General features: G+C 35.9%; 1 protein-coding gene across 9 annotated transcripts in view; it reads right to left on the minus strand.

Moving 5' to 3' along the window:
- Positions 1–11470, minus strand: part of RRP41 (3'-5'-exoribonuclease family protein) — a 46986-nt gene extending 35516 nt beyond the window's left edge. For all 9 annotated transcript variants that reach the window (XR_016044117.1, XR_016044114.1, XR_016044115.1 and 6 more), the window contains exons 1-5: positions 11270–11470; positions 11088–11134; positions 10527–10587; positions 7226–7264; positions 6821–6888 (exon numbers count right to left, since the gene is read on the minus strand). Coding sequence is in view for 3 of the 9 variants with exons in the window: in XM_020673758.2 (XP_020529417.1) it covers positions 6821–6888; positions 7226–7264; positions 10527–10587; positions 11088–11134; positions 11270–11323 (269 nt within the window). In the remaining 6 variants the exon portion in view is untranslated. The remainder of the gene's footprint in view (positions 1–6820; positions 6889–7225; positions 7265–10526; positions 10588–11087; positions 11135–11269) is intronic.
- Between the last annotated feature and the right edge of the window lie 1290 nt (positions 11471–12760).

The following is a 12760-nucleotide window of genomic DNA, read 5'->3' on the forward strand; positions in this document are numbered from 1 at the left end:
AAAGTTAAAATTACAAGTTTGCAGGAAGTAGACAAAAGAAATAGGGGCATCACAGCCATATCTTGTTAAGCATTTGGCTGGATATTTTGCGAAGGGGCTCCACTGAGAAGGATGGAGCCAGGTGCTTCTATGCCGCCAAACTCAAGTCTAAAATGTCCCTTGGAAACGTACTGCCGCTCATAAGAAGCAGAGGAGGGGCCAGTAGAGAATAGAGAGATGAGGGTGATAGATAGGTCAAGGAATTTCAAGAGGGGTAGAGAGGAAAAGAAAAGAAATGAAATATGACAATGGGGGAGATGATCAGAGAGATGATGGTGAGAGGTAATTCATGGTAATTTCAAGAAGGGGTAGAGAGAGAGATGAGATAGGGCTTTTTTCTGAATGCACCGTACTTATAAGGACACTATATATGAAAGTCCTATGCATAATAGCCTCTCAACCATATAAGTAAGTGGGCCTCAGAAAACGTGAATGGTTTAACTTGCTCTCCCAATGACCTAACTCATTGCATCTTGTAGACAACCCATTTTAAATAAAAAATATGGTAAATTCCATGTTTTCCCCAACCTTAGAAAACTCTTAGGACCATATTATTCCATAATATCCCTAAATCATAGAACACCGTAGTCCATGGTCCCTATCCTGTGATCCAATATCCTGGCATATCTTTTTGTTATTAAAATATATCCATTCCAACCAATTTTGGGCCTTTAAAAATAGGTTTTGGTCAACCACTTTAGGGTTAAACCATGTGTTACACTTTAGACAATGTGCCCAGGGAATCCAGAGAGAAATAGTGAAAGCAAAGAGCAAACCCTAGATCTAAAGAAGCAACCTAGCCCCTTGAAACTAACTTTCAACCGTAGATCAAGCCCCCTGAAACCAACTTTCAGCCTTAGATCAGTAAAACTCTAGTTCAACCAAGCCAAGACTTGGTCAAGTTTGAAGAGAGAACAACAGAGGACACGGTGTAAAAACAGCCATGGTTCTGATACGGGCGAGGCCTCGAAATCTTGGGTGCCCCAAACCAACTGGCATGGGCAGGTAACCCTTTCTTCTCCATTCCCAGTTATTTTATTTATTTTATTAAATTTAGGATTCTTGTATTGCGCTTTTTTTGTTTCGTATTTCATTGTACAGATCAATGTTGGCTCTACCACTAATCTGATATCAAATATGCTCATTTCTGAGTAGGTCTGACCTTAGATCAGAATTTGAATTGTCCCCACTCTCTATCACTTTTAAAAACAAGTTTGTGGTTCGAATATGAGGGATCTTCCTCTGAAGATCTCTCCGATTTGCATCGTAAACAGTTTGGCGCCCACAATGGGGCCCTTCGAGCTAGATCTGTGCACAAAAAAAATAAAAGCTTCGAGGCATCTGAGGGACCACTATCTTTTCTCTTTTTTTTTTTCTTTTTTTTTTTTTTGCTCTCTGTCCATGCCTCTTTGCATCTCACACCAATTTATTTGTGTACCGTTTTCTTTCTTCCTTCTCTATAAAAACAGAGGATCTGCTTCAACATAAAGTTTTTGCTTCATCAGGACCTTATTCATAGTTCAACTTACTGAGATTCCTTTTTTTTTTTTTTTGTTCATATTGCGCTCACCTTGTTGGCTCTTCACGCTTTCTTCAAAAAAGAAAAAGGGTTAATTTTTTTTAACAGTTCACAAAAGGTCACATTCTAAGGTCCCTCATGTTATCGTTAACATCAATTCCATAAAATTGGGAACAAAACAAAAAGAAGTTTTACCATAGTTCAAAATCCTTTACCTTATGCCCCATCGGTTTTCGTTTACCATTATTTTTGCATGAATGTTTTTGTGTGGATATGCAATGATTTTTTATTTTTTTTTAAACAAAATCAGCCTTAATTTTATTTCTTTAGTTTTCCTTGCAAAGCAAATTTTCCTTTTCAAAAAAAAGAAATTTTATTTTTCAGAACTTTGAAAAATCATTTTTCTGAAAAATAAAATTTCTTTTAAAATTTTCCTTTTCAAAAAAGTTTGAAAACTTTGAAAACTGTTTAGGATGGCCCTAACCATCTCTTCTGAAGAAATGGCCTTAAAAGAAATTTTATTTTTCAGAAAAATGATTTGTGGCAATTCGCCCTATAAAAACTTTGAAAACTGTTTAGGATGCAGATCGAAGAGATCTTCAGAAGAAGATCACTCGGATCCGAACCACAAACTTGTTTCCAAAAGTGATAGAGAGTGGGGACAATTTGAATTCTGATCTAAGGTCAGATCTACCAAAAAATGAGCATATCTGATCTCATATCAGTGGCAGAGCCAGCATCGATCCATGCAATGAAATACAAAATAAAATCAAAATAAAAAAAATAAAAAGCAATACACGAATCCTTAATCTAATAAAGTAAATAAAATAACTAGAAATGGAGAAGAAAGGTTACCTGCCCAAGCCAATTGGCCCGGGGCACCCGAGGCTTCAAGGCCTTGCCCGTATCAGAACCACAGTTGTGTTTACACCGTGTGTCCTCTGTTGTTCTCTCTTCAAAATTGACCAAGCTTTGGCTTGGTTGAACTAGAGTTTTGCTGATCTAAGGTTGAAAGTTGGTTTCAGGGGGACTCGGGCTTCAAGGTTGCTTCTCTAGATCTAGGATTTGCTCTCTGCTTTCACTGTTTCTCTCTGAATTCCCTGGGCACACAGTCTAATGGTTTGACCAAAACCTATTTTTAAAGGCCCAAAATTGGTTGGAATGGATATAGTTTAATAACAAAAAGTTATGTTGGGATATTGGATCACAGGATAGAGGCCATGGACAACGGTGTTCTATGATTTAGGGATCTTATGGAATAGTATCGTCCTAAGGGTTTTCTAAGGTTGGGAAAATCATGGAATTTACCAGTTTTTTAAAAAAAAAAATGGGGTGTCTACACATCTGTGAGTTAAGCATTTACGTCATATGGACCGAGTAATTTCTCTCGATCTCTCTTCTTAACCTTATGTTTCTTTCTACATCAGCCTTCTCTCCCCTAAATAAGTTATAAATGAGTGCTAAACAAGTCCTTTCTCTCACCTGAGTACTTTATCCACAACCTTCACAACCCATTCCCCTCCCACTTCTCTGTACAAACTCTAATTAGTCTCTCGTCCAAAACCTCTATCACTTATTGTCCCTCGTTTCTTCTCTATCTTCAACTCACAACCCATTCTCCTTCCTCTTTTTTCTTCATGCAGACTTCAGTTCTCTCTCTCTCTTCTCAACAAACTCCATACACCTCTCTCTTCTTTCCTCTCTCTACAATTGATTTCCCTTCTCTAGCTAATCTTTGCAAACCCTAACTTCCAGATTTCTCCATTTTCTTTTAGGGCATCTTTAAAAGGTTCTGCAAATCTTAAACTTATCTTGCTCCTCTTTAGTTTTATTATTCATATTTCTCCACAAATCATACTCTCTCACTCACCCATGAGAGAGAAAAAATTGTTTACTAAACCCAAAGAAGGGTTGCATAATTTAAACGAGAGAAAGAACCTATCTTAGCAGGTTTTCTGATTTTTCCTACTTGTTCAACCAATTAAGCGACATAGGAACAACTTACCATATTTCCCCTTTATACGGGTCACATTCAATTGCGAGGTTGAGAGGCTACTATGTACAAATCCTAACAAGTACAATCCTTTGTCTATTTTCTAATAAACTAGTCAACTAACACTCCTGTGAGACATTTGGTCTGCTCCAGCCTACTAATACGTAAGCACTATTTCTAAACCCCAATCACTTGAAAAGTGCTGCAGTTTGCTACCAAAGTCACTAAGAGAAAAACGGCTATTGCCTTAGTTTTTTTACTAAAAGCACTCAAAAAGAATATTTACTTAAGAAAAAGTGGTCACCCAAACACAACCTTTGCCGGTGATCCTGCATTGAAATATCTTACATCTTAGGCCCCAGCATCATCCCTAATAATCCACCCCAATAATCCATGAAGTTCTAAATTATTAATGTCATGAAACTTATAAACACAAACACGGTACGTGTGTGAGGATATGCACTTGTGCGTATATTGAGAGATATAAGACTTTAAGAAAGTGATGAAGGAAAGGCAAGCATCAATTAAATTGTATACGCAATCTAGAACAAGAAGCACCTAGATTGGCTATCCATCAGCTACCTATATAAATATATTAACATCAGGTAGATACAGGAGCAAGACAGCAGCCTGCACCTAGCAGTCCTGAAGAAACCCCATAAATGTCTATGGAACAAGGATCCGCTTGTAACACTCCTCATAGCATTCAACTCATTACCCGAAGTACTGAGCATGAAGTCAAATTTTCAAACAGCTTAGACAATATCAACCCTTGAAAGGAAACTAATGCAAGACAATATGCCTCTCATTTTGAATTGTTCTTATTAAATTTAGGAATGTATTTCTGGAAATTCTAGGGTTATCTTTTTACGGTTTTTAAGTTTTTTAGGGATTTTAGGTTTTATATATGTGTATATTTAGGATTTTAGAAGTTGTTTGAAAAAGTAGTTACAGCAATTATGGAATTATTTAATTTATAAGGGCTAAAATTGTCATTAAAAAGTTATTTTAATTAGGACTTCTATTTAACTAGAGTTTAGATTTCTTGGGGTTTGAGTAAGGTTTTTATTTAAATAGGGAGTATAAAAGGGTCGTACAGAGATTCACATGATTATTAGAGAAAGAAAGAGAACTTTTGTAATTTGGTGAGACCCGGTTAAGGTTTTGGACAGGAGAACCCTACAACCAAGTACTAGAGCCAGGTTTCTTGTACAAAAAGGCCAAAGAACTACAACGGAGTCTAGGGTTTGCTGATTTTGGGCCAAGGTTTGCTGATCTTAACAAAAATTTCATTGATTTCAGCACAGGATATGCCAAATTCAGCCCAGATCTTACTAATTTCAGCTAGGTTTTGTTGATTCTCTATCTAGGGTCTGTGATTTCGGCAAACCTATTGTAGCAAGAAGGGGCTGTGGAAGAGTTCTCGTAGATCCACCTTGCGATGCCAGAGATGAAGAAATAGAACATCTTAAGAGGCAAGTTCAGCAACTTGCACAACAATTTGCTAGCATTACTCATAAGCAAGATGGTGATCTTTAAAACCCAAGGACATGTCAAGTACAACCTTTTGTACTGCCGTGCACCATGTGCAGAGTCAAGTGAAGGGGAAAATGATAGAAGATCTAGACATGGAGCACATCACTTTAAGGTTCTCGATTTGAAGGTACACATTCCTAATTATGACGAGCATAATTTGACTCAACCAAGGGCGAGATAATCTCACTTCTAGTCAGTACAATTTGGGTTGTGATATTGAGGAGAACGACCATAGAGAATCATTATTTTCATCATCAATTGTTTTCAAAATTAGCAAGTTGTAGATTGGGATTCACAACCAATGTTCAGTGTATGCTCAGATTAAGAACAAGATCTTATAGGAGATCCGATCTACAATTATGATGAATAAGAATTTGTGATTACATCTTTGATGAAGAAAAAGATGGAGGACTCCAAAGGGAATCAATAGGTGAAATTGTAGGTTCGATCATCAAATTTAGTGCTCATCTTGAAGATGCAACCATGGCGTTTTCTAAGGCTGAGCCAAGGAAATTTCGAGAGGTTCATATGGCTAAACTGATGCAATTTCTGCTAGTTTGTAAGACTTAATCGAGCGTGTATTTTCATGGACATAAAAAGACCATTTCATCAACGTGTTCTCAATGTGTTCTCAATAGTGTTTATGAATATATCAACTGATTACAAAAGGCCTAATTTCAACGTTAATCATTGTGTTTTGATTAGTCAAATAACCCACAAGTCCCAGTATTATGTTTACAATGTTCTAGTTGAAGGAGATCACAGGCTTAGCAAAGAATTCATCTTAGCCCATTTCTAAACTCGAGGAGGAGATTTCCCCAACCAGGGGAGATTATGTAAGATAAAATATACCTATTTTTTTTAATCTTTATTATTGAATTTTAGGGATGTATTTTTGGAATTTTCTAAGTTATCTTTTTAAGGTTTTTATGTTTTTAAGGATTTTAAGGTTTGTGGGATTTTAGGAGTCATTTAAAGAAGTGGTTATAGTACTTATGGAATTATTTTTTTTATCAGGGGTTAAAATGCCATTACAAATTTTGTTTTTATTAAGACTTCTACTTTTGGAATCTTAACTTCTTCTTTTTTTAATCTTTTTAATTAAGACTTCTATTCTAATTAGAGATAAGACTTCTTGGGATCTAAGTGATGTCTTTACTATAAATAGGGATTGGAAGAGGGTGTCAGGATATTCAAGTGATTTTTTTGATATAGAACGAGAAGCTTTGTTCTTTAGAGAGCCCTGGTTCAGGTTTTGTGTAGGGAAACCCTCAGATTTCCCCAAGAGATTGCTTGTGTTGGCCACATATTGCTGATTTTCTGTTCTTCAAGTTTCCTATATCAGAACCCTAGCCTTTAAAGCAGTCAATTCCACAATTTCCTTCCTCCAAATAGGAAGACGACACGTTCTATGAGTGATCTTGAAACACAAATCCCAAGCTTGATAAACTGAGAATACATTTCAATCCATCAAAAGACCCTGATGGCTCACTGAAGTTCTAATATGACAATACCTTATGCCATTGTTATGTAGTATAATACCAAATAACACATAATAAAGTTTTACAATTAATAATATATCACGCAGATTATATTTAAATCTATTATATCATATCAGATTAATTACATACAGGCACACACACACACACATACATAGAACACACACAGACAATTAACAATTGTGCACAACATATAATACAGTTTTGTGGCAATGAAGAGCAAAGGATCCAAACCTGTCTCCTTTTGGTCTTCTCAAGCGATCTCCAGTGCTGAAATTGGCCATGCTATACTCACATCTTACCTGGATATAGATGTGACTACCATAGGAAAATCAGATCAACATTATAAGGATTGAATACTATGAGACCATTTGCCTTTGTTACAAGACGTCGCAGTCAACCCTATCCATCAAAGTAAAATTGTGAAGTTAGGGATGTGTCCTTTCTCCACACAAACTTCGAGAAATGTTTTTCGAACTTTGAGCGTTTTGAATAGCACACCCCTTGCCACACAATTTCACATCTGATGTCTAGAGTAAATATGACCTTCTTGTACTAAAGATACACATTCTTATTGTACACTTTTCCAACATTATATATTTGCAGCAGCGATTGCGCTGATGATGGAAAGGACATTACCAGTGCTTGGTCACTAAGCTGTTGGCTCCTGTTCTGGACCTGATAACAGAAACTAGTTAAATTATAACCTCGTCTATATGCTGACTTCATAAAGAACCAGGCAAAACAGCAGTTAGAATATTCTCTAGAGAAACAGAAAAGGAACTTCACATGTCATGTAGCACACCCTCTATGCCTTTCTATGATTTCAGTTTCCAAACAGGACAAGCAATTACATGACACTCAAAGAAGAAGCGTATGTTGACTATTATCAAAATACAATACATTATCAGATACAAGGAATGACCTTCAAGATTTTCTCCCTGTGTACAAAACAATGGTTAAGGTATTGTGTTCGTTCAGTCAAATTATAACTGAAGTTAGCAAGCACAAAACAAAAATGATAGTGATCTTGACAACAGAAAAATTATCAAGAGAATATCTACCTGCAAAATAATTTTAAAGAAATAAAGGACACATGCACATACATACATTGATATAGATGTGATCAGGTATAATAGTGCGTGCCAAGTATAAAGTTTCAAGAAATTTCAGAACAACGCCTATTGCTTGTACCAGCTAGCCCACTCTACATGTGCTGCCAAACACTTACAGACATATCCATAACATCAAGAAAAACAAAACAAAATAAAAAGAATAACCCAAGATCTGGTTTCTTCCACATTCTCACGAAAACGAAACTAAGACTGGTTGCTGCAACATTCTCAAGAAAACACAAAATCAAAAGACAACTATAGAGAAAATATAACTATGAGAGTTGCCCAAAGTTACTCTCAAGACTTGGTTCACCCTACACCAGATCTCCATGAATCAATGGCGGACCACCACAGCAAAAGTCTTCTGCCCACAGTGTTTCTCTTCCTCTCTGGAGTTTCTTTACCTCATGCCCATGCAGCGAATGAAGAAATCAGTCTTCTTTCACTTGTGAACCTGTAGCAAATATCTTATATTCTTCTCACTTGCAGAAGCCCTTGAAGATCATCTTTCGCTGATCATTGATTCATAGAGGACGCCTTGTCTTAACCACACACATGCAGAAGCCCATAAAGAAACTTTTTCTCTTCTCTCATGTCTTGAACAGCCTGTAGAAAATGCCTTTCTCTACCTCTATTTTGCAACAACATAGGGGAACCTTTTCTTCTTTCTTGCATGTGGAAGGACCTCTTAGAAGCCTTCTGTGCTTTCTCAGATCAGGGATACAATAGAGATCAAGTTACCTTAGCCATGAATGCCTTAAGAAAACCCTCTTGGTGTGTCAAGTGCAGGCCCATTGAAACCACCTTTTCCCCTTTGTGCCATGCTGACTTCAATGGAACTTTTGCTCCATCTTCTTGTTGTTCTCTGCTGCAACTGAGAACCATCTTCTCTTAACTTTGCCATTGCCTTAGAATTGCCATATTGTGATGCCTTCAACACGCCCCTTGAGGGTCAAATTCTTGCCACAACCATAGCGAATGGTGAACTGTGCTTCACCCTTCACATGCAATCCTTTTGCCCCTAGCATACTTGCTTCTCTGCTGCAACTAAAACCTTCTGCATGTGCCTACTCTGATAATTTTTCCTCCATGTCCATGCTCATTGCACAAATGCCTTTATACACATTTGCCATGAAGAAACTTGTTTGGACATGACATCCTAGAACCTTTGACATGCTTGCTGATTGAAGAACCATCTTCTGCCGCCATGGAGAGCAGACTTCTCCCTACCTGAATGTCCCGGTCCTTTTGAACACAAAAACCATGTGTCTTATGGGAGAGTTTGGGCAGCACTTTATATAGGCTTTTATTGAGATAGAGTTTGAGTTGACTTTAGACTTGTGCCTTTAACAAGAAATCTATGGGGTAAGAAAGGCCTTTAAATCTCAGTCATCATCCAAAGGACAAGACATCATGATTTAAAGGTCGAAATCACACCTGAATTTCCAGACTGCTTTATAGGATTCCATCTTTCCCAATCCTACTTGGATTCAAGGAATCTTTTTCAAATCTTTATTGCTTCTTTTGAAGAGCAATTATTTTCTAGAAAGGAGTCTAGCCACCTATTCAGCTAAACACAAATAATTACTCGGTACCTCCACAAAATGGACCTCGCACGGACAAGGGACCAACTAGGAAGGTTGTTTGATCGTGTTAAGTCTTTCCAGTTGCTTTATTTAATTTTTCAGCAATATTTTTCTGTGAATTTTTAGGAACATATATTATACTGAAAATATAGTGGACGTTTGTATAAAGCTCCGGGATAGTTTCTATTTGTTTTGGCAGTGAAAGTAAAGATCTTAAATTGTATTCAATGTACTAATTTTAATTTACAGTAGTAATTAGTGGCCCATGTTAGTAGAATTCAGGTATCCTGAATAAAAGAAAAATAAATTTTTTTAATTTAATACCTTGAGTTCTACATAGCCACTCCTTTCATGGAATCTAAAGGTTTTAAAATCAGCCGAACAAAGAAAAAATACATCGAATGCAAGATTAGTAATAATAAGAATAGAAACAAGAAATTTGTGAAGATTAATGGACGAGAAATACCTAAAAGAGATTATTTTCTATATCTTGGGTCGAAAATCTAGGAGAATGGCGGGATTGGGGAAGGTATCGCGCATAGAATTGGAGTTGGGTTGGTAAAGTGGAGATGTGCGTCTGGTGTTTTATGTGATTACTGCATACCAATAAAATCTATAGGATAGCTGCAAGGCCAGCCATGCTTTATATGACGGAATGTTGGACGATCAAGAAAAGACATATCAATAGGATGAGCATACTTGAGATGAGGACATTGAGATGGACGAGTGGAAAAACAAGAAATGATAGAATTTGGATTGAATACATTTGAGGAAATTTAAGGGTGGCTCCAATAGGCGATAAAATGGGAGAAAGTAAACTTAGGTGGGTTGGCTATGTGCAGCGTAGGCCTAATAGAGCACTGGTTAGGAGGGACAATTTGATTTGAGCGGAAGGCTCTAATAAGGCAAGCATATGGCCCAAAAGGACATGAATGGAAGTAGTGTGAAGAGATATGGTAATTTATAGACTGACTAAGGATATAGCCATTGATAGAACATAATGGCAAAACATGATTTATGTAGCCTACCTTAAATAGTTGAGATAAGGCTCAAATGATGATGATAATATATTAATTAAAAAAAACATAAAATGCATAAAAAACAATACTTGGCGTGAGGAAATGCAGTGTCACACAAATATTAAAGACCAACAGCTCACTAATAAAGCTAACATCAGTGAAACCAACATGTATTTGAAAAAATTTCCAAAAGGCTAGAGAGAGTGAATAGAACATGTACCTCTCTTGGCCCATATACAGCAGCTATGACTTTGGTATTGCCCATCTCAAAAACTGCAGAGCTGCAATTATAATTATGCTTGAGAAAGCAATGCAATGCTAAGTTCACTCATACATTCTTCAAAGAAGTAAAGATGACCCAAGATACTCGACAGAACACAAAGAACGATGATATCAGAACCATGAGCCTATCATTATAACCACAGTATAAACAATACCACCAATTCCAGTGTGCGAGCATATTGGACACACTTGATATGCAGAAATCAAGTATAAAAACACAAAAAAAAGGTAACCAAGCACAATGAGAACAGAACAATATCCAACAATTAGATCATTTTTTATATTCCATTCCGCAAATTTTACCTGAAATGTTTAGAGGATGCAAGAATCAATCAATTGGTTCACCATAACAACAACCAGTTCAAAATGAAGAATAAAACCTTCATCCAAAATATAATGTTACCAGTTTTCATAAAAAATAAACTGGAAAAATGAACTATAATTAGAATCAATTCCCTAGATAAAATAAAAAATAAAAAATCCCAATAAATACACATACCCATCAGCTTTAACCACCACGCCTATCTCAGCATTTATCTGCCTCATCTGAAAATGGAACATTGCACAAGAAGCATGGCATGATAAGAGAAGATGAACTTTTCAGGAAAATAAAACAGCAAAACGATGATTTAAGAAATAAAATATCACAGAGAAAAGAGAATTAGGGTTTCAATACAATACCTCCAATGGACGCCGGCCGTCTAAACGAAGACCTTCTGGACTCACATACTCCATCTCAACACAAACGTCGCAGTTGTAGGGGGGCACAAAGACAGAGAACTTCTGTGACTCCTGCAATGGACAAGACGGCGGGAACACTGGGCACACTCAAACTACAGAGTAAGATGCAAACTACAGCGTAACATGCAGGAAAGGGAAATTGTTTCATGCGGGCAGGACCGTATTTCTATATATGCGATTTATAATCTAAAAACAATTGAAATTAATGGTTCAAAAGTTTTTTTAATAGAATTATTATTTCTAGTTTCTAAAATTTATTTATTTATTCATATTTATGATCTCCATATTAGATATTATATATCTTTAAAAATTAAATCCATCTCAAAAATAGATTTATTAAGGGGAAATTGTTTCATGCGTTTAAAATTTTCTTCAAAAAATTATTATTTTGAGTTTAAAATTTTTATTCTTTTAGATATTAATGATTGTTATATTAGATATTCCATATGTATAGAAAGTTTAGTCTAAAATCCATTTAAAAAATGAATCATATAGAGGGGATGCACATCTACATATAAGTCCTATGACTTTTTTTTTTTTTTTTTGGAATAGTATCCATGCTTACCGTTGACACCTTCCAATTAACACCCGTCTTTCTCACTAAATTACCCAAAAAAAAAAAAAAAAACAGAAACGAGATGATGAAAAACAGAACTCATAAATGATTATTCCATGAGAAATATAACACAATGCTACATATAATAGGGCTGTGAATTAGGAAAAAAATAATGGCGAGTAACTTAGTGGCGAGTAACTTAATGGGGAGTAACTTGGGAAGCCCTTGACTAATGGCGAGTAACTTGGCAAGCACTTGACAATCAACTTGAAATGTGATGCATATTTTTTAAGTCCACATTGACCATGTAATTGCATCTGATCAAACACATTGAGAATAGAAGACTGAAGTTTTTTTTTGTCCACTCAATACAACACCATTAACATTTCAAAAAGAAGATTGAAGTTTTCCTTTCATTTCTTATCCAATACAAAGAAAAATATTATTTCCTTGTGAAATTCACAACAGATGGTATGAGCAGGTCACCAAATTTTATTTATAGAGCTTTGAACTGTCATTTTACGAAATAATCAATTTTTCTTCTTCTTTTTTGAGGAAAAAAACAATGAATTAACATCGATACAAGGGAGACTACAGTCCAATGGACTCTGGAGAACTATAATCATTACTATTATATAAACAATGTTGTAAATTGGGGTTTCAAAAATTAGGATCGATGAAACAATGTTGTAAATTGGGGATTCAAAAATTATGAAAGAAATTTTGGGAGACAATGAAGGAATTGGGATGAAATTTAATAAAAAAAAAACCTTTATTGAATGATACATTAGGTCTCTGAAAATTAGGGCTTCAAAGTTTCATGCATTAGGGTTCATAAAGGAATGATACAAAGAAAATGTAAATCAGGACATAAA

This window comes from Amborella trichopoda, chromosome 11, assembly GCF_054954075.1.
Source record: "Amborella trichopoda isolate Santa Cruz 75 chromosome 11, AtrichopodaSantaCruz75HAP2 v2.0, whole genome shotgun sequence".
Taxonomy (NCBI): Eukaryota; Viridiplantae; Streptophyta; class Magnoliopsida; order Amborellales; family Amborellaceae; genus Amborella; species Amborella trichopoda.